At 37.3% G+C, this 24,768-nt stretch overlaps 1 protein-coding gene across 2 annotated transcripts in view; it reads right to left on the bottom strand.

The window, feature by feature from the left end:
* Positions 1-1,575: 1,575 nt before the first annotated feature.
* The window catches only part of TMEM209 (transmembrane protein 209), a 32,422-nt gene continuing 9,229 nt past the window's right edge, over positions 1,576-24,768 (bottom strand). For both annotated transcript variants that reach the window (XM_082692172.1, XM_082692171.1), the window contains exons 7-16: positions 19,119-19,294; positions 17,732-17,803; positions 15,776-15,872; positions 12,340-12,465; positions 9,530-9,627; positions 8,125-8,239; positions 7,924-8,021; positions 6,824-6,897; positions 1,906-3,506; positions 1,576-1,690 (exon numbers count right to left, since the gene is read on the bottom strand). In XM_082692172.1, the coding sequence (XP_082548298.1) occupies positions 3,452-3,506; positions 6,824-6,897; positions 7,924-8,021; positions 8,125-8,239; positions 9,530-9,627; positions 12,340-12,465; positions 15,776-15,872; positions 17,732-17,803; positions 19,119-19,294 (911 nt within the window). In that variant the 3' untranslated portion in view covers positions 1,576-1,690; positions 1,906-3,451. The remainder of the gene's footprint in view (positions 1,691-1,905; positions 3,507-6,823; positions 6,898-7,923; positions 8,022-8,124; positions 8,240-9,529; positions 9,628-12,339; positions 12,466-15,775; positions 15,873-17,731; positions 17,804-19,118; positions 19,295-24,768) is intronic.

The raw sequence follows: 24,768 nt of genomic DNA, 5'->3' as shown, positions 1-24,768 counted from the left end.
CTGAGGGATGGCTGGACCCCATGACATTTGGAACGTGCTAAGCGCAGCAGCCTCACCCCAGCTCACACAGGAAGTCACCCCCCAGGGACAGGGAATGGGCTAGGTCATTTCCATCACACCCCCCCTCAGGCAGGCCCCTTGTGGCTGTCCGGTCCCGGGGCTGCTTCCTCCTCCCCAGGTCTCAGCATGGGAGGAAAGCCTCCCTTGAAAGGTGTCCTTCGAAGAGGAGAATGTAAGCCTTTAACAAAACGTAGCTTTAGCCATCATCAAGTCCTCTTGAACAGCAGGACAGCTCAGACTCGTAAAAAACCCCGCTCTTTTAGGATGAGAAAAGATATGAGGATGCACTGTTAGACAGAAAGTCACTTCTGAATCCATTCACATGGCTGCTGAGTGCCAGAAAAGGGGCACAGATCCAATCACCCTGGGGGAGAAATGACTGCCGGCTGGAGTGGTCAGGACTAGCTCCAAAAAATGGCAGGTTTAATCAGAGTGAAGTCTCCAGGCAGGGGCAGCCTGTGGCGGGGGAGGGGCTTCCCCAGGGAGCGATCAGGCCAAGCAGGACGGTGGTTCGCCCAGGGCGGGGCTGGGCCAGCCTGCTCTGGCTGGTGCCAAGATCTGCAAGGGTAAGGCTAGCTCGGGGCCAGATTGTGGGGGGCTTTGAATGTCGGGCTAAGGAATTGATCAGGGGACTGAAATGATCAAACAGGTGTTTTAGGAAGATGAATTTGAAGAGAATGTGCGGGATGAATTGGAAAGTCTGGAAGCGTGGCAACAATTAGGAAGCTGTGAGATTAATTAGGCTGTTGCAGTGGTCCTGTGTGAGTTGATAAGGGTGTAAATGAGCACACTGGCAGCAGAAACGGAAGGGGACAGCTGCAAGAGACATTGTTAAGAAAGAATGGATGAGGTTTGCTGCCTGATTGGATTGGGGACCCGGGGAGCTCAAGGAATCAAAGATGACACCAGAGTTTTGAGCGTGGGCAACGGTACAATGAATAGAAAAAGGGAGGTTAGGAGAGCGAGCTGGTTTCAGCAGATGTGAATTCCGTTCCAGCCACAGAGCGTCTGCGGAACATCCAAGTGGAAATGTCTGACAGGTCAGAGGAGAGCACCGCCGGAGCTCAGGAGAGACGTCCGGGCTGCTGCTGAACTTGGGAATCCAATGAAGAAAGGTGATAAATGAAGTTGTGAAGTGAATGAGATCTCTGAGGAAAAGAAGAGATGGTGAAACAGGACCAAAACTGATCTTTGAGGAATGTCCACATTTAAAGGATTTCTATTCCAAAGCTGAGTTTAGAAGTGCCAACCATAAGCCGCTCGTCTTCACCACTGACACAGCAAAGTGTTCCACAGAGCAGTTTGTGAAAGCCGAGCACCAGAGCACTGTTATGTCTCAGTGGGAACTCAATGATAAACACCTCGGTATGCTCCTAAAACAAACTGGCCTGAAGAAAAGGCTGATATTCATAGAGAAAAAAAAGGATAAATGATACAGTGAACATAATCTAAAAGACTGGTGGATCTGATCCCACAAGGATGAGTCAAGCAATGAAAAAAAAAACTTACGAAAAATTATCCTATAAATAACATTTAATTAGAGAAAAGTAGATACTCATTTTAACACAAAGACCAAAGAAAATTTACCATATCTGCAGTGTGAATCCCAACTAATTAATTCATCAAAGTACTTTCTTTTTTTTTTTTTTTTTAAAGATTTTATTTATTTATTTGACAGAGAGAAATCACAAGTAGATGGAGAGGCAGGCAGAGAGAGAGAGGAGGAAGCAGGCTCCCTGCGGAGCAGAGAGCCCGATGCGGAACTCGATCCCAGGACCCTGAGATCATGACCTGAGCCGAAGGCAGCGGCTTAACCACTGAGCCACCCAGGCGCCCTCAAAGTACTTTCAATAAAGGCTACACTTAAATATAAGCCGGCTCAAAGGTGTGAAGACAGGTCAATACAGGAAAGTTAATGAGACTGTAGTGAACCACACCAGACTCGAGTGGCAAACAGCAGCTTTTCTTTCTTAGTGTGGATCCCTAGTCTTTTCACATGTTAGATTTCCCATATATGGTATTTTCTTGACAGTCAGTTATAAAATAAAATATCATAGCTTTGAATTTTTAGAGTAAAAGCTGCCTTAAGTCTTATAAAGAAAAAACAATTTTGTCTTATGTGTTATTAAATTTTTTCTCCTTATTCCCTTTAAAAATATACAACTGAATAGTTTAATAGCATAACAAGTGTTCTTCCATGACACCTTCAATGACTTCTGAAATAGTACTTATATTTTGATATGTTCTTATATTTAACATGTTTAGTTGATTATTTTCTTCTAAAATATCATAGCAAACATATATAACATACATCAAAAGCAGTTAAAAGAAACTTCCTTTCTTTTGGACATAAGACCTTTTTAAAACAGAAACAGCTTTTTGAAAAACAGAATTTACAAATCATCAGAAATGGGCTACATATACAGGCCCAACAGGCAGTTACTCAGAAGGTACTGCTTTTAGTTGTTTTCAGGTTTACATAACGTGGCAGAAACAGTTTCTAGTAATATGTCAGACCAGAAAACAAATGCAACTGCTAGCCAGCTTTAGAGATTCTATATACAGATATATAAGAAAACAGTCAAACAAAACTTACAAACAGTCACTTCTTACTCTTCAAATATTCTGAACATACCTAAAAATTTTAAACAGATACTGTATGATCTTAGAGAACTCTTAAAAATAATGCAATATAATGGAATAGTCAAATTGAGTTATTAAAACCAAAGCAGCTGTTTTTTGATGTCTTCAGCCTTTTAACCTAAGACCCAAATAGTATAATGTTATCAGTTAACATTTAATCTGAGAGTTGACTTTTTAAAATGCCAATACTGTTAAACCTCTTTCAATAATACTTAAAAAAAATACAATTAGACTAATACATTACTGAGAAGTTTATCTCCTTTCTTTAAATATGGGCCCCGGGCTGACTTCTAGAACAGTTAAGTATAGAGATAAAAAAGCTGAATTAGCAATTTCCTTGTTTCTTTCCAAGTATTTACACCAAATAATGCAAATAAAAAAAGATTTTTGCAGGGAAAAATTAGGGGGATGATTCTCATTTGTAGGTCACAATGAAAAAGGACTCAAATTTCTTAATGGAGGGGAAATTGCACTGTTTTGGGGCAGCAAATACCTGAAGGGTTGCAGTTTTATAGGCAACTGAAAAATCTGAAAGGTAATAAAAAAAGTACAAGTAATGTCTTTTGATATAGAAGATTTAGGACATATATTTACAAGGAAGTTTCATAATAGCTAATTTTTTGTTATATCTAAAGTGTAAGACACACATATGTATCTTATTTCAAAAGAGGAAGTGACTCAGAGATGCTTAGATTCAACTTCTGATTCAATCAAATAAAAGTCCAAATGTTTGGAATTAAATGACCCACTACTCGCCAAAAATCCACAAAATATTCACACCGGACAGACCAAGATTAACTCTCCTAAAAAAAAAAAAAAAATTTTAGTGCAAGGTCTTTTTTCAAATAATGAAAACAGGAGTCTTGACAAGGAACACATATTTAATCAATGACATTTAATGCTATTCTGTAATGAGTTATGTTACACATGGTTTATCAGGTGAACCCTAGTAATAGTGATTTTTTTTTAAGATTACTTATTTATTTGACACAGAGAGAGAGAGAGAGATCACAAGTAGGCAGAGAGGCAGGCAGAGAGAGAGGGGGAAGCAGGCTCCCTGCTGAGCAGAGAGCCCAATGTGGGGCTCGATCCCAGGACCTTGAGATCATGACCTGAGCCAAAGGCAGAGGCTTAACCCAATGAGCCACACAGGTGCCCCAGTGATTGCTTTCTTAACTGTGCTAAAAACCCAAATTTAGAATAAATGGATTTATGGGGTGTGGAAAATTAATTTTGTGGTTGATCTCAATAACAATTACATCAGACAGAGTTAACCAAATAATTTTAGCAAGTAAGATTAAAGTATCAGTCAAATTTTAAAATAGAGGATAGAGATGCTAGGTTTCTTAGAGAATGTTACCTATTTACCTAATTCAACTTGAACTAGGGATTTACTAACTATTATGGATGCTTTAGTGAATATGTATATGGAGTTTATTAATATAGCTTAAACTTAACCATACTGTATGTATAACAGAAAGAAAAATCTACTTCTACTCCACAGAGTACTACACCATATTCAAAGTACAAAGGGAAGAGAGGGCTATAAGCTAAATTACTCATCTAACAAAATAAGAAATCAACTTCCAATGTCTTAAACTTAAGAATCAAGAGAGAGCTACAGGCCTCCATTATGTGGACGCATGACAGGGAACTGCTTATTTCTGTCATGAACTTACAGCACTACAGAACTTTTAAAATTATGAGTTGTTAATTTTGATAAAAAATTTAAAAATATATATTACCAAAATGCCCTTCAAAAATATTTTTATATTCAAAATTATAAAATTTATTAAATATATTAAATATTTTTATATTCAAAATATAACTTTTTTTCCCATTTCTTCAAAACTGCAAATGATAGGGGCACCTGGCTAGCTCAGTCAGTGGAACATGTGACCCTCGATCTCGGAGTTGTGAGTTTGAGTCCCATGTTGGGTATAGAGACTACTTAAAGGAAAAAGAAAATCTTAAGAAACCCTCAGAACCTTAATTCTGGCTTGCTTGTATATACGGATAAACATCTTTTCATGTTTATTAGCCATTTACACAACACTTTTCTGTGAAAGTCTTACAGTCTATGACCATTTTCTGTTTTTCTTCTCTAAGGAATTATTACTTTTAAAAAAGATTTATTCATTTGAGACAGAGAGATGCAGGAGAGCAAGCGTGCACACAAGCAGGGGGGAGCGACAGAGGGAGAGGAAGAAGCAGGCTCCCCGTTGAGCAGAGAGCCGGATGCAGGGCTCAATCCAGAGATCATGACCTGAGCCAAAGGCAGACACTCAACCATCTGACCACCCAGGTGCCCCTCTAACGAATTTATATATGCTCTTTATATATGATGGATATTAGCTTAGATTTGCTATATGTGTTCCAATCATAATATTTTGTCTCAGTTTGTCATTTAGCTTTAAGATTTATTTATGGTTTATTTGCTGAACAGAACACTTAAATTACTGTGCAGTCAACTCTGCCTAGATTTTTTTTCCCTTTTGGAAGTAAAACATTCATCTCATTCCAGTAACTGCACAAATATCTGGCATTGAATTGATAATGTATTTGGATCAATCTGCTGTTTTATGGGCATGATTCCAAATGGACTATATTTGAGCTACTTGCTTACTTCCTTTATAGGACAGTCATTTAAACCATTTGACTGTTTTAGAATGTATTAAAAAGATTAACCAGTCATAATTAAAAAGTTAGTTTCAAAGTTTCCTTTCCCTTGGTTAAGGAAAAAATCTCAAATAAATCATGTATTAGTTTTAGTCTAAAATGCTTCTTTCCCACATGTAAGTTATTCATTAAGAGAATAAAAGCACTTCAAAAATTTTATCAGTTTTTGGGGCGCTTGGGTGGCTCAGTAGGTTAAGCCTCTGCCTTCGGCTCAGGTCATGATCTCAGGGTCCTGGAATTGAGCCCCGCATCGGGCTCTCTGCTCAGCAGGGAGCCTGCTTCCTCCTCTCTCTCTGCCTGCTTCTCTGCCTGCTTGTGATCTCCGTCTGTCAAATAAATTAAAAAAAAAAAAATTTATCAGTTCTTTTTGGCCTCTGAGTAAATTATTACCCCACTAAGTACTTCTTCTTCTTCTTCTTTTTTTTTTTTAGGATTTATTGATTTATTTGAGAGAGGAAGAAAAAGAGAGAGCAGGGGGAGGGGCAGAGAGAATCTTCAAGCAGACTCCCTACTGAGCATGCAGCCCAATGTGACATGAAGCTCGATTCCACATCTATGAGATCATGAACTGAGCAGAAACCAAGAGTTGTATGCTTAACCAACTGAACCACGCAGGTGCTCTCCTTAATAACTACTTTTACTTTATTTCATTTTAAGTAAGCTTTATGCCCAACATGGGGTTTGAACTCACGACCCTGAGATCAAGAGCCACACACTTGGGATGCCTGAGTGGCTCAGTCAGTTAAGTGCCTGCCTTCAGTTCAGGTCATGATCCCAGGGCCTGGGATCAAGTCCTGCACCAGGCTCCTTGCTCTGCAGGGAATATATTACTAACATTAATTTCACCTCTTTCTTTTTACTTCTTATAAAATGTTTAAGGTGTCTATTAGAAAATTTAAAATCACAGGGTGGCTCCAGGCTGGCTCAGTCAGTAGAGTGTGCGACTCTTTTTTAAGATTGTATTTATTTACTTGTTAGAGAGCACAAGCAGGGAGAACAGCAGGCAGAGACAGAAGCGGGCTCCTGCTGGGCATGGAGCCCGAAGTGGGACTCGATCCCAGGACTCTGGGATCATGACCTGAGCCGTAGGCAGATGCTTAACCTACTGAGCCACCCAGGCATCCCTTGTTTTTAAATTTTAAAGTGGCAGGAGCCTGATATAGATCTCAGAGTTCCTTGTCTGAGAGACACGACTGTAAAGCCAATGACATGGTCCAACAGCCTTTTCACCAGTAGGGAAATGGGAGGTTGGTGAGGAATGAAGGGACTTGCCCAAGAAACCAGAATTGGGTAGTGACAGAGCTGGGCTTACACTAGAAGCCCATCTCTTGTCAGTCTACAATCCTTTCAGTACACAATGCTGCCTTCTGTAGAATCTTAACACAGGAAGAAAAACAATAAATAAATTAAGTACTTGTGTTTTTAAAGCATTAATACTTACCCAAGCATTCCTGACTCTTTGGTCTTTATGATGTAGAGGAACATTAACAATGTATGAAACATATTATTTCGGCCCTGGAACAAGAAAACAGCAAGATTTAAACCAAGCCAAACAAAAAAATTATGCAAACCAAACAAACAGATAAATGCAGATCCCATCAATTCACATTCTACTAACTCAGAATTCTGTGTAATTCAGACTTTCATCTGCATGGATTTGGACAGAAACTTCAATGGTCCAAAATATTAACACTATCAAAGCTAAAATGTTAAACTCGCAAAAAAGGAAATGAATATTCTCCTAGAAATTTGATGGAGAATACAATTTGTGATTATAGTCAATGTAAAATTTCTTAGTAAAGAAGCTGGTAGAACTGGTAGAAGCTGCAGAACTGATGCTTGCAGTCAAGATTAAAATGCCTGAATGGAAATGTAAACTGGTACATCTTTTGTATAAAGTAGTTTGAAAATCTATTTTAAAAGGCTTGAAAATATTCTGTAACCTAGAATTCCACTTTGCAACTTTAAGCTAATAAAATTCCCCAAATGCAGATAACTATATCCATAAAGATGAACAGTCAGCAGTGTTTATGATAATGAAGAATTAGAACACCCAAAATGTCCAACGGTAGGGAAATGATTAAATAAATTATGTTATAATCTTATAATAAACTTTTTTACAGCCATTAAAAAGTGTTTCTATGGAAGCTTTTTAATGAGATGGAAATTACGGTTTTTTAAGGTAATTAAATTAAGAAGTTAATTTTTTAAAAGGAAATAAAATTACATAAATATGACTTCAACGCACAAAGTAGCACAAAGACCAAAATGAAATTTACCAAAGGCAATACACCAAAAATGTTAACAACAGGTGCCTTCACGTAATGGAATAATGAGTGATCTTTCTTCTTTTTCGTTTTACTTTCCCAAGTTAAGCATATATTACTTTAATAGTTAGAAAAAGGGATATTCAAGAAACATATTTTCCCTAATTTAGAAAGTTTACCTATTCCATAAACAAGGGACTCTGATTTAAAAAAATATTATCAAAGCAAGTCATCCATGACACTCTGTAATAGCAACTTCTACATTTAAAGGTACCTTTGGAAGATTGTAGACATGACGCTGGTAGATTAGCTCATAATGGGGAGGGTTGATAGCACTTTGATAAATGCAAAAAACATTCTCATTTGTCACATCTGTAAAGAAAATATGCTACATTAAAAAAAAAAAAAAGCCAACCTCTCTCTCTCTCTATATCTCATGTGAAAATCTCAACGTATTCTTTTAGGAAGTTTATACCTGGTTTATTTGGTGTCTGAACAAAGTGCTGAGAAGTAAATGTTTTTCCGTCAGGGTACTTCGGATGCGGAGGTAATCTGGAATCGAGGTAGGTGCAAAATACATGCATGATGATCTGAAGATGAGAAAACAATTTTTCAAAATCAGCATGAAAATCTATCATGGCTTAAAGCCTTTGTTTATAATGACTCCAATTTTTAAACTTTTCCCTATAGAGAAACTAGCAAAAATACTTTCAAGTGGCTACATCTGCAAGATGAAATCTATAAAATGAAAACAGAAAAGCAAGACATTCCCAGTTTTCTGTTAAGTGGATCATTCATACCCATATAGTTAACACAAAAAAACAAGATAAAAATACAAATACATTCTCAATTCAAGTATCAGCACTTGAAACTTCATTTTTACATCTAACAGTCATTACAAAACAATAAAGAATATGATCTCGAAAAACTCTTAAATGCTCAAAAACAGTATACTCTTTGATTTCAACAATCTTAATTCTAGGAAACTTCTCTTTTTTTAAAGAGAGTATGAATGTTGGAGCGCGGGGAGCAGAGGGAGGGAGAGAGAATTTTAAGCAGGCTCCACTCCCAGAATCTTACAGCTGATCTCATGACCCTGAGGAGATTATCAAAGGAGCTGAAATCAAAGGAGTCAGAGGCTAAAGTGACTGAGCCACCCATGCTCCCCTAGGAATCTTTCTTAAAGCCATAATCCCAAATAAGAAAAAAATATGCATCACGATTTTTCCTGCAGTATTATTTAAAACAGAAACAAAGAAATTCTCTTTGAATTATTCCAATTCTATATTGGAGCTAGAAGCTCTCTTTGGAGCTTCTAGCTCCAATATAGAAGAACAGTTAATTGAGAGTGTGTAGTAATAAAAAAATACTTAAACACTGGGGCACCTGGGTGGCTCAGTGGTTAAGCCTCTGCCTTCGGCTCAGGTCATGATCCCAGGGTCCTGGGATCGAGCCCCGCATCTGGCTCTCTGCTCAGCGGGGAGCCTGCTTCCTCCTCTCTCTCTCTCTGCCTGCCTCTCTGCCTACTTGTGGTCTCTGTCTGTCAAATAAATAAATAAAATCTTTAAAAAAAAATACTTAAACACTGCTAAAGTTAAAAAAGAATACAAAATTTTACGTGAGGGATGATTACAACTATGATAAAAACATAAAAAAAAAAATTAAAAAATAGTGCAGTATAAGTAAAGGGAAAAAATGAAAAGAAAATACACCAAAATATTAACAGTGGTTAAGATGATGATACAATGTAAAATTTTTTTTCTACCTTAGTTTCTAAAATTTTTTTAATACTTATTTTTGTAATGGAAAAATAAAAGTATATATGTCCAATAACATAGAAGAATGTTAAACTAAAGAAAAAAATTAAAGTAGTGACTTACAGCAGAATCAGTGGGCAGGTCTGTATCCCACTTGCGTCCTTTGAAGTCTCCACCTCTATTCCATCGAAATGAACTCATACAGCCTCCCTGAGAAAGTTCTGGAGCAACAAGGGTGAAATTTAAAAAGCCAAAAAAAACAAAAACAAAAACAAAAACGAAAGAATAAAAGGAAAAAAGGCCAAGGTGCTACAATAAGGGAAGCATATCATCTGATGAAAACCCCAAACATAAAGAAATACAAGATATAAAAGAAATACACATTACCATGAAGAAAGAAGAAAGAATCAGACAAACTCATAATGTGGGATAAAACTTTTGGGGTTTTCAATAAAGTCAGCGTCACACAGGGAAAAAAGATGGACCAGAACTGTTTTGGAGAAAGTGACCAAAGAAAGATAAAACAACTTACAGTAATATGTGAACCTATACTCTATTCTGGTTAGAAAGAAAGGATATGAACATTCTTTGGACATTGGGAAATTTGAATATGAACTGTGTATTATATGATATTATAGAAATATTGCTAATTTTAAACGTCTGTTAAGTGTACTGAAGTTATGCGGGAGAATGTTCTTATTTTTAGGAATTTGCATGCTGAAAAGTAATGATGTCTGTAATGAATGACAGAGCAAAAAAAAGCGTGTATGCATATATGTAGAGAGAATCAATGACAGTGAAATGTTGGTAACTGTTCAATCCAGAAGGCTTTGCTGTGCTTAAGCTTTTTTGTATATAGGATATAATAATACTTTATATATACTTTGCATACATGTGTACACATGTGTACTTTTTTGGATATACAAATAACCTGCTATCTATCAGGCAATCTTGCCAACAACTGCAACCTGAATTTACAGGAAATACGGAGGACAGAGGATCACATAAAATTACACCCCATGGGGACGTAGTCAATAAAATCCACACCATGGGCAACTCTATAGGAAAAACAATCCAATTTTTTTCAACAAATAAGTTGCAGGAAAAAACTAAAAGGATGGATAGGAAACCTATAGCTCAAAAGGAACTTAAATGCTTTTTTTTTTTTTTTTTTTAAAGATTTTATTTATTTGACAGAGAGATAGAATGAGCGCAAGCAGGGGGAGCAGGAGGCAGAGGGAGAGGGAGAAGAGCCGGATGTGGCACTCAATCCTAGCACACTGGGATCACGACCTGAGCAGAAGGCAAGATGCTTAACGGAGTGAGCCATCCAGGTGCCCTGGAACTCAAATGCTTTATCAACCAGTCATACCATGTAATTATATTTGAATCCCAATTCAAATAATAGCAGAAAAAGTAATTACACATTTTATGAGATGGCTAGAAATTCATACACAAGTTATATACTTCATGATATAAAGAAACTGTTAAAACAATATGAGGTGTGATAATTGTACTGAGGTTATATTTTTAAAAGGCCTTATCTCTAAGACACATACAGAGCTATATATAATATGGAAAGGGAGGAGACAGATGGGGATATGGATAAGGCTTGGGATGCCCAGGGACTGATGGCCGCAGGGACCAGGGGCTACGTCTAAAAGGCTTCAGCATACTGTTGTGTCTAGTTTTATGAATATCTGAAATCTTTTTTTTTTTTTTTTTAATTTATTTATTTGACAAACAGAGATCACAAGTAGGCAGAGAGAGAGAAGCAAGCAGGGTTCCTGCTGAACAAAGAGCCCATCGCGGGGCTCGATCCCAGGACCTTGGAATCATGCCCTGAGCCAAGGGCAGAAGCTTTAACCCACTGAGCCACCCAGGCGCCTCATGAGTATCTGAAATCTTGTAATAAAAAGTTTCCTAAAAGTCATGATAAATGATTATTCCTGAACCCTAATCCAAACCTAGGGAAGAGAGGGGGCACCATAACGTTTTTAAATTAAAATTTATGGTAAATCTGAAGAGTCAAATACTATTTCTAAAACTTGTTTTAGTAATGAGAACATTTTACAGTTTATCCAAATAAAAACAGGGAAGCATAAAGAGAGACTGTGGGAATATCAGGAAGGCTAAATTTCCTGATTCTCAAGTCAGTCTCCTCAGAAGATCACATTACCCTCCAATAATCTGGACATAACAGAAAGACAAAGAAGCAACACATTAAATACAAATTTTAAGAACTGAAAGTCAGTTCGGCATGTTCAAACTATAAAGACTGTCACAGTGGTATCCATTCTTGGTACAGCAGAAAATGAGTGAAATGTTTACTTGAGCCCATGTAGCTCATATTTAAGTTTCCCTATACAGAATAAAATTAAATAATATATTCAAGGCTAACTACATCATTTTGACAATTCCCTTATTTATTTGACACACAGGGAGATAGAGAGAGAGGAAGAGAACGAACACACAAGCAAGAGGAGTAGCAGGCAGGGAGAGAGGCAGAGGCTTAATTAATCACTGAGCCATCCAGGCACCCCTCCCATTTTGACAATTTTAAGCATATGAAATATAAAAACCAAAAACCAAAAAGCTTAATTAAGCAATAATTAAATATATATTTATAAAATATAAGGTACTCGGTCTTAAAATTTTTTTTTCCTTGTTACTTTATTTTTTTTTTTGAAAGAGAGAGAGAAAAAGTGTGCATGAGTTGGAGGGGAGGGGCAGTGGAAGAGGCAGAGAGGGCATCTCAGCAGGCTCCACACCCAGTGCGAGCTGGATGGGGGACTTGATCCTCAATGACTGTGAGATCCTGACCTAAGCCTAAACCAAGAGTCACCACTGAGCCACCAGGCACCCCTTCTTGTTATTTTTATTTATAACATCTCAAAGGAATGAAATTTTTTCCTTTTCAAATTACTAGTTACCTTTGATCCTTTCAAACAAGTACTCCTGATTTGGTGTAAGGTCCAGATACTGCACAATTGTATTCAAAGTTGGAATGAGAGGAGCTTTGACCAGAGCAGCTTGTTTCAAGCTAGTAATACTAGCCTCTGTTAAAAATAAAACACACAGAACAGATTATTCTTCATGTGGGTCTCTAAAAGAACTTAAAATGCTTTTTCCTCCATACATGTCGAAGAAATAAATAAAAGCAATAACAGTTTAACAATTTGCATTATCTACTTTACTTAGAATTTCTTTTTATCATTTCTGGCATGATAGCCAGATTTATAAGAACAGAAACCACATGCATACACACACCAAAAGCAGCAGCCAAATCCATGCTGACAAATCTATGAACAGCTAATACACAAAATATTTTTGTGGGGGACACAGAGAGATACACGAGAGCTTTTAAAATCAGGTTGAGTTAGAAGTTGCCTGTTATGCCACTGATAAGCAGAAACTTTTTATGACGGTGATTTCTCTTATCATGAAAGACGACTATGCAAAGAAATAAACAACTGACAAATTTTCACAATGTCTAACCTTACTAGTAATACTCAATGCTGGGAAAAAGACATTCTTTTGTGTGACATAGTTGCTAGAGCATAAACTGGTATAAGCTTTTTAAAGGGTTATGTATGTCAAAAGCCTTAATGCATTTATTCCTACTGAACTAACTCCACTTCTAAGAAATTATCCCTAAGAAATAATTACAAATATACACAGATATTTAGATAAAAGGATATTTACTCACAGCATTACTAATAACAAGAAAGGGCAAAAGCCCAACATTTTACATAATAAAGACCACTTAAACACAACACATCACACATACAAAAATGAAGTACAATCTAGCTACAAAAGCAGTACTGGAGAATATTTAACAAAATAAAAAAATTGGGATGAAAGTTGGCAACAAAAGAGTACGATCCCAATTTAATTAAAAATATGTACATATGGGGAACCTGGGTGGCTCAGTTGTTAAGCATCTGCCTTTGGCTCAGGTCATGATCCTGGGGTCCTTGGGGCTGACCCTGCATGGGGCTCCCTGCTCAGCGGGAAGCCTACTTCTCCCTCTCCCACTCCCTCTGCTTGTGTTCCCTCTCTCACTGTTTCTCTGTCAAATAAATAAGTAAAATCTTTAACAAAAAAAATGTACATATATGTTCCATATTCCTTCAACTCTTATATAAAGTTATAATGTTTATAAATAATGGTATAACATACAATTGAGACATATCCACTAACATATATATTATATATATACTAAAATATATATTGTATACACCAATATTAAATATAAGTATATAATTATATATTAGTATACAGTTACATATATATAATATATACATATATATACACACTTACATAGTGTTTATATATATATATAGAGAGAGAGTATCATAACCAAAATTAATAATTGTTTGAGACTTAAAATTGATAGTGATTTATCTCTGGAAGCAGAATTTATGTAATATTCTTCTTTGTGTACATGTTTCTATTTTCCAGCCTCTCTACAACGAACATAATATACACTGCATTTGTAGTCACAAAGCAATGTAATTCTTTTTAAAAAGCATATCATACTGGTAAAATGTGGAAAATACACATTTTAATAGCTCCCCCCTCTCCCCATTTTTATAGCTTTTAAAGAAAGCTCAAAGAGGACAGGCACTGGTTCAAACATTACCAAGATCTAGAAAGTAACCATTCTGGACTTTGGAGTTAACAGAGCTCTGGCTCTGGCCAAGTAACTCCAGGCAAGTTACCAAAGTTCTGTGTGTCTTAGCCTCATCCATAAATGGGACACTAACAGCTAGCTTTCAAGGTTAATGTGAGGGTGTGTAAATTACCTATGAAACATCTGGACATTCAGTATATAGATACCTTTGGGATATACAATTCTACTCTTAGTCCAGAGGATAAAGATTGATTAAGACACCAAATAAGTAGAAAGTACTAATATGTAATGCAAAGCACTTAACTATTTCAAGGAGAAATTTATTCCCTAGAAAGAGGTAGTCGACTATGATATTCCTTATTTATTTTGAAAGCTAATTACTTAACACTAAATAAATTATGGTATATATATTTTAGGCAAATTGTATGGAGCCTTAACAGTTTTATTTTTTCGCAGGTAAGAGAGTTGAAAATAGTTGATTTTAAATTAGCATTATTACACATTCTTTATGCTTTGTACAACTTTGGAATTAATAGAATATATAAAGAATACCACAATGATAAAAAGACAAGTGATCCAATTTAAAAATGGTAAAAGATTTGGAAAGATATTTCTCCTAAGATACACGAATGGTAATAAGCACACAAAAAGATGCTCAACACCAGCAGCCATCAGGAAAATGCAAATCAAAACCACAATGAGATGGGGCGCCTGGGTGGCTCAGTGGTTTGGGCTGCTGCCTTCGGCTCGGGTCATGATCTCAGGGTCCTGGGATCGAGCCCCGCATCGGGCTCTCTGCTCCGCAGGAAGCCTGCTTCTCTCTCTCTCTCTCTCTGCCTGCCTCTGCCTACTTGTGATCTCTGTCTGTCAAATAAATAAATAAAATCTTAAAAAAAAAAAAAAAAAACCACAATGAGAAACTACTTCACACCCATTAGAACAACTACAATAAAAAGGACAGATAAGTATTGGTGAAAATGTAAGAAACTAAAACCCTCATACACTGTTGGTAGGAATGTAAAATGGTGCAGCTGCTTTAAAAAAGAGTCTGCTGTTCCTCAAGTTAAACATGGAGTTACCACATGGCTCAGCCATTCTACTCCTGGAGAAATTAAAACATGTCCACATAAACACCTGTATACAGCTGTTCACAGCAGCATTATTCATAATAGCCAGAGAGTGAAAACAGCCCAAATGTCAATCAATGGATAAATGGGTAAACAAAATGCAGCAGATCAATATAATAGGATATTATTTGGCAATAAAAAGAAACAAAGTAGTGATAATGTTGTAACACAGATGAACACTGAAAACACAGGAAGTTAAAGAAGCCAGTCACAAATGACAACAGACTGTATGACACCACTTATGTGAAATATCCAGAATGGGTCTGTCTAAACTGGTAGCTGCCTTGGGTTGGGGAATGAGTGATGGGGGAATGGTATGAAGGGTATGTGGGGTTTCTTTTCTGGGTGATGAGATATGAGATACTCTAAAAATTGATTGTGGCTGCACAACCCAAACATCTGAATTGTAGACTTTAAATGGGAGACCTGTATGGTAAGTAAATTCTATTTCAATAAAATATGTATTAGAAAATATATATATAAGAGACATTTAGTTTTGTCTTCAAGATAACAAAGAAGTTTTTAAATAGCCCAGTATGAAAAGAAAATTTCTACTTGGCAGATTCACTGACAGTAAATCAAATGCTGGGCTCTATTTTCACATACCTCCTATCTGAAGCTCAGGACAGCCCATTCGTCTCATCTGTGTGCTGACAGACTCCATCTCTTGTACGAGGGGCACTAATATTGTCTCATTGATCCACTAGGAAGAAACGAGGCAAAGATTTTACACATATAATTCCAAAGCATTTCTCAAATAATTATTTCCATGAAATGCTAAGAATATTTTACAGAGCATAATAAAAGAAAATGAATGTTGAAGCCCAGAAAGTTAAGCAAGCAAGCTAGTAGAGTGTAAGTTAAGTTATAATCTTAAAGCACGTAGGCCTGCATTTTGCTGAAGAGAATATAAAAATTTCACTTATATCTTTTCTTTTTTTTTTTTTTTTAAGATTTTATTTATTTATTTGACAGAGATCACAAGTAGGCTGAGACGCAGGCAGAGGGAGGGGGAAGCAGGCTCCCTGCCGAGCAGAGAGCCCGAAGCGGGGCTCAAACCCAGGACCCTGAGATCGTGACCTGAGCTGAAGGCAGAGGCTTAACCCACTGAGCCACCCAGGCGCCCCTTCTTTCTTTTTTTTTTTTTTTTTAAGATTTACTTATTCATTTGACAGAGAGATAGCACCAGCGGGAGGGACAGAGGAAGGGAGGGAGAGAAAGAAAGAATCCCAAGCAGACTCTGTGCTGAGTATGGAGCCCTATGCAGGGCTTGATCTCATAACTGTGAGATCACGACCTGAGCTGAAACCAAGAGTCGGATGCTCAATAGACTGTACCACCAGTGCCCCGTGTTAAGTTTTTCTTAAAATTTTATGATTACGCTTAGCTAAAAGGAACTCATTTCACTTATTCATTCTTCCAACATGTATTCAATGCATTCCACTTATCAGCCACTCTTGGGCTGCAACAAAATTACCTAAGGGGTTCAGGACTATGTTCCCTTGTATCCCCATGACAGAATTTTTGTTTAAGAAAGACATCCAGGCTTCTGGTTCAAGAAAATAGGCTGCAATTTTCATCACTCACTCTCGATACTCTATTGAAATCATAGTAGAAGAATAAAAGAGGAGCACAAATGATTTCAATGATTTCTAGAAGACGTAGAGTGGATACATGAGTGCTGAAGGATGGGAGGGGAAGTAGTAGCAGCCTCTGCAGAATCTACATGGAGCCCTGAGTGGAGGAGGGCTCATGTGTCCTCAGAACTTGGGAGCTTCTAGTACCTTCCAGAGTGGGAAAGAGGCAGCGCTGAAACAAGGGAACTCATTTGCTCTGGATGAGTCAGTCTTCCCAACCTCCAGGTCAAATATGAGACGGCTCTTCTCCAAAACAGTCAAAGAAACTGAAATATTCTGAAGTAGATTCTAGTATATATTACCTTCTCTCTCTAACTTAAAGTTCTCTGAGGTGATGTCCTCATTCATTTCCCTCGCATTTCTGGGTATATAATAGGTTCTGACAGAAAAGCTCTTTGTAAAAATAAAATGGAAAAAAAAAAAAAAAAAGAAAAGAAAAACTAAACTAAACTACTGCTGCCCGGGGTGGCTCAGTGGGTTAAACGTCTGCCTTTGGCTCAGGTCATGATCCCAGGGTCCTGGGATTCGAGCCCCACCTGCTTCTCTCTCTCTCCCCTTGCTCATCATGGCTCTCTCTCTCTCAAATAAATAAATAAAAATCTTTTTTTAAAAAAAAAAAAAGTAAAATAAAATTGAGCTGCTGGTAAAGGGAAAAAGCTCCTAATAACTAAATATATTATCCCTTAATCTACTCAAAATAAATGGATTTACTAAATACGGAGAGAAGAAAAACCTGATGAAAGCAGACACCATAAGGTAAATAAATGTGTTTATCCTTACACATGTGCCATCCATATTGTATTTTTAATAATAATTAATTCTGATAATTCTGGTTAGTAATGAACACCTCTAAGTTACATTCTAATAACACACTTTGCATAGTAAGAGGTACTAGTATTATCCAAAGAGTAATGTCAGAACTTACATTTCTGAACTTAGCAGTCCATGAATCCATATGATCAAGAAGTTGTCTATTCATAGTCACTCTTGCCCAAACCTATTAAAAATGTTTAAAATGAACAATCAGTGAGGAAAAATTCTGCCAGAAATTAGTCATTTATTTCCACTCTCAAAAATACGTGGAAAAATATCTGAAAAACAACTTGACAAATATTGATATTGATCTAATTAAGAGTGATAATCTTCTAACTTCCCACTTGGTTGCTATTCATGCAGACTCATTTTTAAAATTCCTTACATTGGTATGTTTAAAGAACATTCTTGCTTTTATGAACAAATAAAAATCTTATATTTGGTATTAAAATGATGAAGTTACAGACTTGAATATTCTAGCCAAGTGTATTTTATTATTTTTTTTAAGATTTATTTATTTATTTGGGGGCACAGCAGGGGAAGGGGCAAAAGGAAAGGGACAGACAGAGAAAAGCAGACTCCCCACTGAGTGTTGAGCCTGATGCCAGGCTGGATCTCAGGACTCTGAGATCACAACCTGAACCAAAATCAGGGATTGGAAACTTAACTGACTGAGCCACCCAGGCACCCCAAATCCAAGTGTATTTTATTTTTATTTATTTTTATTTTTTAAATTTTTTTTTAAGATTTTATTTATTTGACAGAGAGAAATCACAAGTAGACGGAGAGGCAGGCAGAGAGAGAGAGGAGGAAGCAGGCTCCCTGCTGAGCAGAGAGCCCGATGCGGGACTCGATCCCAGGAATCCCAGGACCCTGAGATCATGACCTGAGCCGAAGGCAGCGGCCTAACCCACTGAGCCACCCAGGGGCCCCTCCAAGTGTATTTTAAAAGCAAGAGTATATAATACTATTTGTATTAAGTACAAATAGATACTTGAGATCATCTTTTATAAATAAATGCAGAAAAGTCTTTTAGGCAAGATGGTAATGTCAACTATGTGTTATAAAGAATAAAAGTGTACAATATAAATCAGCTTTAGTATGACAGGTGTTTCTCCACTATTTAATATGCACCAGATTTATGTTTCTAGCCAGTAAAAGTGAAGAATACAGGGGTGCCTGGGTGGCATAAGCATCTGCCTTTGGCTGGTCATGATCCCACCTGGGATTGAACCCCATGGCGGGCTCCCTACTGAGGGGGGAGCCTGCCTCTCTCTCTCCCTCTGCTCTTCCTCCTGCCTGTGCTCTCTCTTTCAAATAAATAAAAACTTAAAAAAAAAAAAAAAAAGTGAAGATTACAGAAAAAAAGTTCCAGAAGTAGAAGAGACTAACAATCTGCAATCAAAAATATTAAGTCCCCTGGGGCAAATAATACCTTATATATTAATAAAAATAATTAATTCATTTAAAAAATATTGTCATTTTTATTTCCCACTTACCTCCTCTGCTGCTTGTTTAGAGCTAAGATCAGCTTCATCTTTGTTAGCACAGGGAGCCTGAGACCTGCAGGCAAGTTGATACTGAAACTTCTTTAGAGTTTGTGCGTAATCTCCCATAGAACGATTATAGTTCCAGAAAGTGGGACTGGTGGAAGGCGAGGTAGAGTCTGGGCTCCCTACAATGATGAATTTAAAGAGCATCAGTGTGCGCTGTAGTAATTCTGACATCCAGAGTTAGCTCAAGAACGCTGGCTATCTAGGCACCTAGGCAAGGGCAACCAAGGAAGACAAAGCCCCAAGGGATTCTTCTCCTCCCTGACACTTTTCTTTAGAGAACATATTTTAGCCTGTGCTAAAAATTAAAAAGAACATTTACTGAGCAATATCACGTTAAGAACTCTAAGTGGTTTAAAGTGTTTATTTTTGTTGTAAAATTAAGCTTGTTTCATTCTCTAAGACTTTCAAATGATCCAGCAAGAAACAAAAGACACAATTCTTCAGTAAAGAAATAGGCTAGGGAAGTTCCCTGCTTGAATTTTTAGTGGCGCTTTCTGAATGGGACAACTGCAGTCTCCTATTAATAAACTACTCTCTGGGTCAGCAGCTAGGCTCGCTTTCCCCTGTACTACTACACTGCATTCTCTTTATAGCTCGTAATAACTCCTGTGTTGTATTAAAAGAGACTGACGATTACACTTCTAAATTTACACATTTACTCTCAGGAAATGTTAATAGTTACATATGGGGACTTAATCCTCTAGAAGCTTCTACCAGCGTACTTATCACACTTTAAGGTTATAGCTTGTCTTTCTACCAAAACAGAGTTTGATCTCCTTGAGGGCAGGAAGTATTATTTTTCCCCAGCATCCCTGTGAACTGCTGTTGTGGCTGCTGTGGAGAGTTCTGTAGGCTTTGGGAAACCTATCAGCTTGGATTTCACTGCCGGAGTGGGAACTGATAATGAGGATACAGGCCTAGCACAGGTAGAGCTGGCTGAGACCCTTCTACTTCTATCCCCTGTACCCAGCAAAGGGTCAGGAACCTCACAGGCCAAATTTTTAGTAGGTAAGAAAAGAAATCTGTCCACTGGCACCAGGAGGTAACAAGGAAATTTTGTCTGTATTAGCTCATACAGGGATTTAAAAATTATTCATTTTTGTATGGGTTTAGAATACCCATTTATACTACCTGTGAAGTCCAGCAACCTCCTAGCTCAGAAATTACCTAAGTTAGTTCACGGTCAGTGATACTCCTCAGGCATTTGGCAGAGGGAAATACAAAACTGCTAGGAGGAGACAAGGCTTCTATCCAGTTTTCTCAAGATAGAAAAGCACAGATAAATAAAACCCTACTGTAGATAAGCTTACCAAAAACAAAAATACAGAAATCACAAGAGGAAACGGTTTCAGTCAAAGGAATCAACAAGACAAAAATGTTAGTATTTAATCTCTAAGAACTTTAGATAACTGAGCTATTGGACAGAGATTTTCATTTTTGTTTTTTGATTTTTTTTTTAAAAGATTTTATTTATTTGACAGAGAGAGAGACAGCGAGAGAGAGAACACAAGCAGGGGGAGTGGGAAAGGGAGAAGCAGGCTTCCCGCTGAGCAGGGAGTCCATGGGGTTCAATCCCAGGACCCTGGGGTCATGACTTGAGCCCAAAGCAGATACTTAACAACTGAGCCACCCAGGCACCCCTGGACAGAGACTTTTAAAGAGTTATGTTTAAAATGATTGAGATAGGAAAAAGAATGGAAAACATAAGAACAAAACCAAGATACTCTAAAACAAATCATGCCTATTTGAAAGAGAAACAAGTAAAACCTTAAAAACTGGGGGGCGGGGGAGAAAAAGAAAACACCCACAATAAATTAAAAAACTCAATGAGTTGGGGCGCCTGGGTGGCTCAGTGGGTTAAGCCGCTGCCTTCGGCTCAGGTCATGATCTCAGGGTCCTGGGATCGAGTCCCGCATCGGGCTCTCTGCTCAGCAGGGAGCCTGCTTCCTCCTCTCTCTCTGCCTGCCTCTCTGCCTACTTGCGATCTCTCTCTGTCGAATAAATAAATAAAATCTTAAAAAAAAACAAAACAAAACTCGATGAGTTAAACAGCAAGTCAGACACCACTTAGGGAAGATAGAACCAACGGTCAGTGCAGTCAGGCTAAAACAAACCAACTGTGGGGTAAGCGGTAAAACAGAAGCAAGCCAAATTACTAAATGTGGAAGAAATGGAAGTTTTAGGAAGTCTCCTTTGCAACTACCACTGCATTAACTCATTTCAGAGAGGACCATCAACAGATGCTAAAACCACTCAGTGAAAGGCTACTGGGAAACAGGATTCACAAGTCTCAAAGTATCACACAGATTATTTACTAATAATAATAATACTAATTTACTTACTAATAATATAATAATACTAATTTATTTAATACTAACAATAATACTAACTATAGATTATTTACTAATTATAAAAGGGAAAGCCAAGGCAGCCATCATCTTGACCAAGTGATCCAATTTAATCTTACCAATAAAGGGACAAAATGGTATCATGTGTTTCCTGATATGGTATGTTGAAAGGAGCATAGCACTACCTATGTTGTATTCTTACAAAAAAACTGTATTTAAACTGATTCTAATCTTATCTAATAATGAAAAATGACCACACAAATCCAAATTTGAAAAAGAACTAGGCTGACCTCTTCAAACGTAAACGTCATGATCCTGCATCAGTTAAAAAAAAAAAAAAAGCTACAAAGGCCATTACTCGGTCAATTTGAAGAAATGTGAGTATGAATAATACTAGTATGATAATTATATTGTAGTTAGAAGGGAAAATGTTCATGTTCTTAGGAGATGTGTGTGAACTAATGAAGGATGGAGGGGCTAGTCAGCCAAAAAATGTGTGAGAAAAAGCAAAAACGAGTGCCTGGTTTCTTACTATTGGAGAAAGGAATTACAAATATGAAAAGGGAGGAGGCTGGAATCAACCCTGTATAGTTGGGACTGGAATTCGGAGGCAGTAGTATGAGCTCATGGTTTTTAATATATAGAGATGGACAGATACAGAAATACAAATAGGTGTGTGTGTACACATATTCCTAGTTGTCTGTTGAGAGGACCTAGAGGAGAGATGTCCCATCAACAGTGGTATATCCAGTGCCCGGACACTAATTTCTAAATATCATTCTCCACTAAAAACAACCATGGCCCCTTGGAGAAACAGACTGACTCCATAGCCACTTAACCAGGGAAAGTACAAGAGGAGCCTGAAATATCTTTTAGTGCTAGAAAGTAAAACAAAACAACAACAAACAAACAAAAGAGAAGCCAGAGGATCCCACCAGTGAAATCTTAGACCATCTAACCACCAAAATAAATGACATTACTGGGGAGAAGAAAAAGCTCTATCTCACAACAGAATGCCAACAAATAAATATGAAAGGTGGCTGCACGTCAAGATAAACACACTTAACACCACAGAATTATACACTTAAGAATGGTTAAAATGGTAAATATTATGCATATTTTGTCATAAAAGATGTTTAAAAAATGTAAAAGGAAATAAGGAATGACGGAATTAGAAAGCCTCTATGAGAACCAACATAGTAAAAACCAATTTTAAAAAAAATTTATTTGACAGAGATCACAAGTAGGCAGAGAGAGAGAAGGAAGCAGGCTCCCTGCTGAGCAGAGAGTCCAATGCGGGGCTCGATCCCAGGACCCTGGGATCATGACCTGAGCCAAAGGCAGAGGCTTTAATCCACTGAGCCACCCAGGCAGCTCGTAAAAATCAATTTTGAAAAGAAACTTAAAAGAATATTAAAGCTGGGGCGCCTGGGTGGCTCAGTGGGTTAAAGCCCCTGCCTTCAGCTCGGGTCATGGTCTCAGGGTTCTGGGATCGAGCCCCATGTTGGGCTCTCTGTTCGGCGGGGAGCCTGCTTCCTCCTCTCTCTCTGCCTGCCCCTCTGCCTACTTGTGATCTCTGTCTGTCAAATAAATAGATGAAATATTAAAAAAAAAAAAAAAAAAAAAAGGATGTTAAAGCTAAGTCAAGGGGCGCCTGGGTAGCTCAGTCAGTTAAGTGTCTGCTTTCCGCTCAGGTCATGATCTCAGGGTCCTGGGATCGAGCTCTGCATCGAGCTCCCTGCTTGGCAGGGAGCCTGCTTCTCCCTCTTCCTCCACCTGTTCCTCCACTTTGGCTCTCTCCCCAAAATAAATAAATCTTAAAAGAAGAAAAAAAAGCTAAGTCAAATATGATGAGGAAGAGGACATTTATACAGCCTCAAAGTAGCTCCTCACAAAATACTATTTATAAATTAATTTATACAAAATACTAAATTACCTAAAACCTACAGATAATGGGTCAGAAGTATAGGGATGGACATAAATATACCAAGCAAACACTAACCATAAGAAAATTAGTAGAGCAGTGTTAATATAAGAGAAAATAGAAGGCAAAAAACCTAAGAGATAAAGATAAAAGGAATAATTGGCCATAATGATATCAACAATCCTTAATTTATATGCACTTAGCATAATTTCCTACACATTTAGCAAATTTGACCGAATCACGAGGAGACATTTAATGGAAGACAATCAGTGGGAACTGTTAATGGACTTTCTTACTAACTAATAGATCAAGTGGATGAAGATTAATAAGATAAAGATTTAAGAACACCTTCAAGAAGTCTGGTTCAATGAACAAACATGGGGTCCAGTATTTAGAGACTATGCATTCTTTTCAATATACCAAGAACCCTTTTTAAAAAGTGATCACACAGGAAGCCTAAATGCAAGTCTTAAGAAATACCAAAGAACTGACAGGGTACAGTTCAAAATCTCTAGCCGTAGCACAATTCCCTTAGGGGAAAAATAAAAGATAACCAAGCCTTCATTTTGTATGTTGGAAATGAAAAGCAACACCAATCACTAACAATACTTCTAAGCAATAATAACCACCCTTCTAAATAACTCCAAAGGATCAAAGAAGAAATAAATGTGGAACCCAGAAAATATCTCAATAAGACCAAGATACGTCAATGGAACAACCTAGGTTGTTCTTTGCATGGCATTATACTCTATAATTTACAGTAAACTTGAAATATTTCAAAATTTAACAAGAAGAAAAAGCATGCATCAACAAATAACAAGATAATATTGATTTGTTTCTTTGACATTCCTGGCACTTTCAGGCAAAATTAAATTAAAAATCAATGGAGAGATTTCAAGTGACACAAAGAGCCATGGTCCAATAACTGACTTCCTCATTGTGGCCATGCTTTAGCACCTAATGTGCTTTCTGTGAAAGTTCCTGAGGGGAAAAAATCATTACTTGGCTCAATAACCTAATTTGGTTTCAAATAATTGACTTTGTTATAATCAAATCTACCCCAAACAGATTAAGATTTGCTAACATTGTTTCCCAAAGTAAACTAAAAGACAAGTTTAAAAATGTTCTGAAAAACAGCAGCACTTCTGGAGTAAATCCATTCTCTCTCCACCACGCCAATCTTCTCAAGGACCAAAAGGAAACAACTATCACTTCAATAAGCGGTGCTAAGCACTGATTAAAAAACAACTGATAGCCTCAACTTTTAAATAGAAAGTATAACTTATATGAAAAAAGCTTTCAATCTTAATGTAGATGAAAG

Source organism: Mustela nivalis (genome assembly GCF_964662115.1).
Source record: "Mustela nivalis genome assembly, chromosome: 12".
Taxonomy (NCBI): domain Eukaryota; kingdom Metazoa; phylum Chordata; class Mammalia; order Carnivora; family Mustelidae; genus Mustela; species Mustela nivalis.
This window is presented reverse-complemented; position numbering and strand designations above follow the sequence as displayed.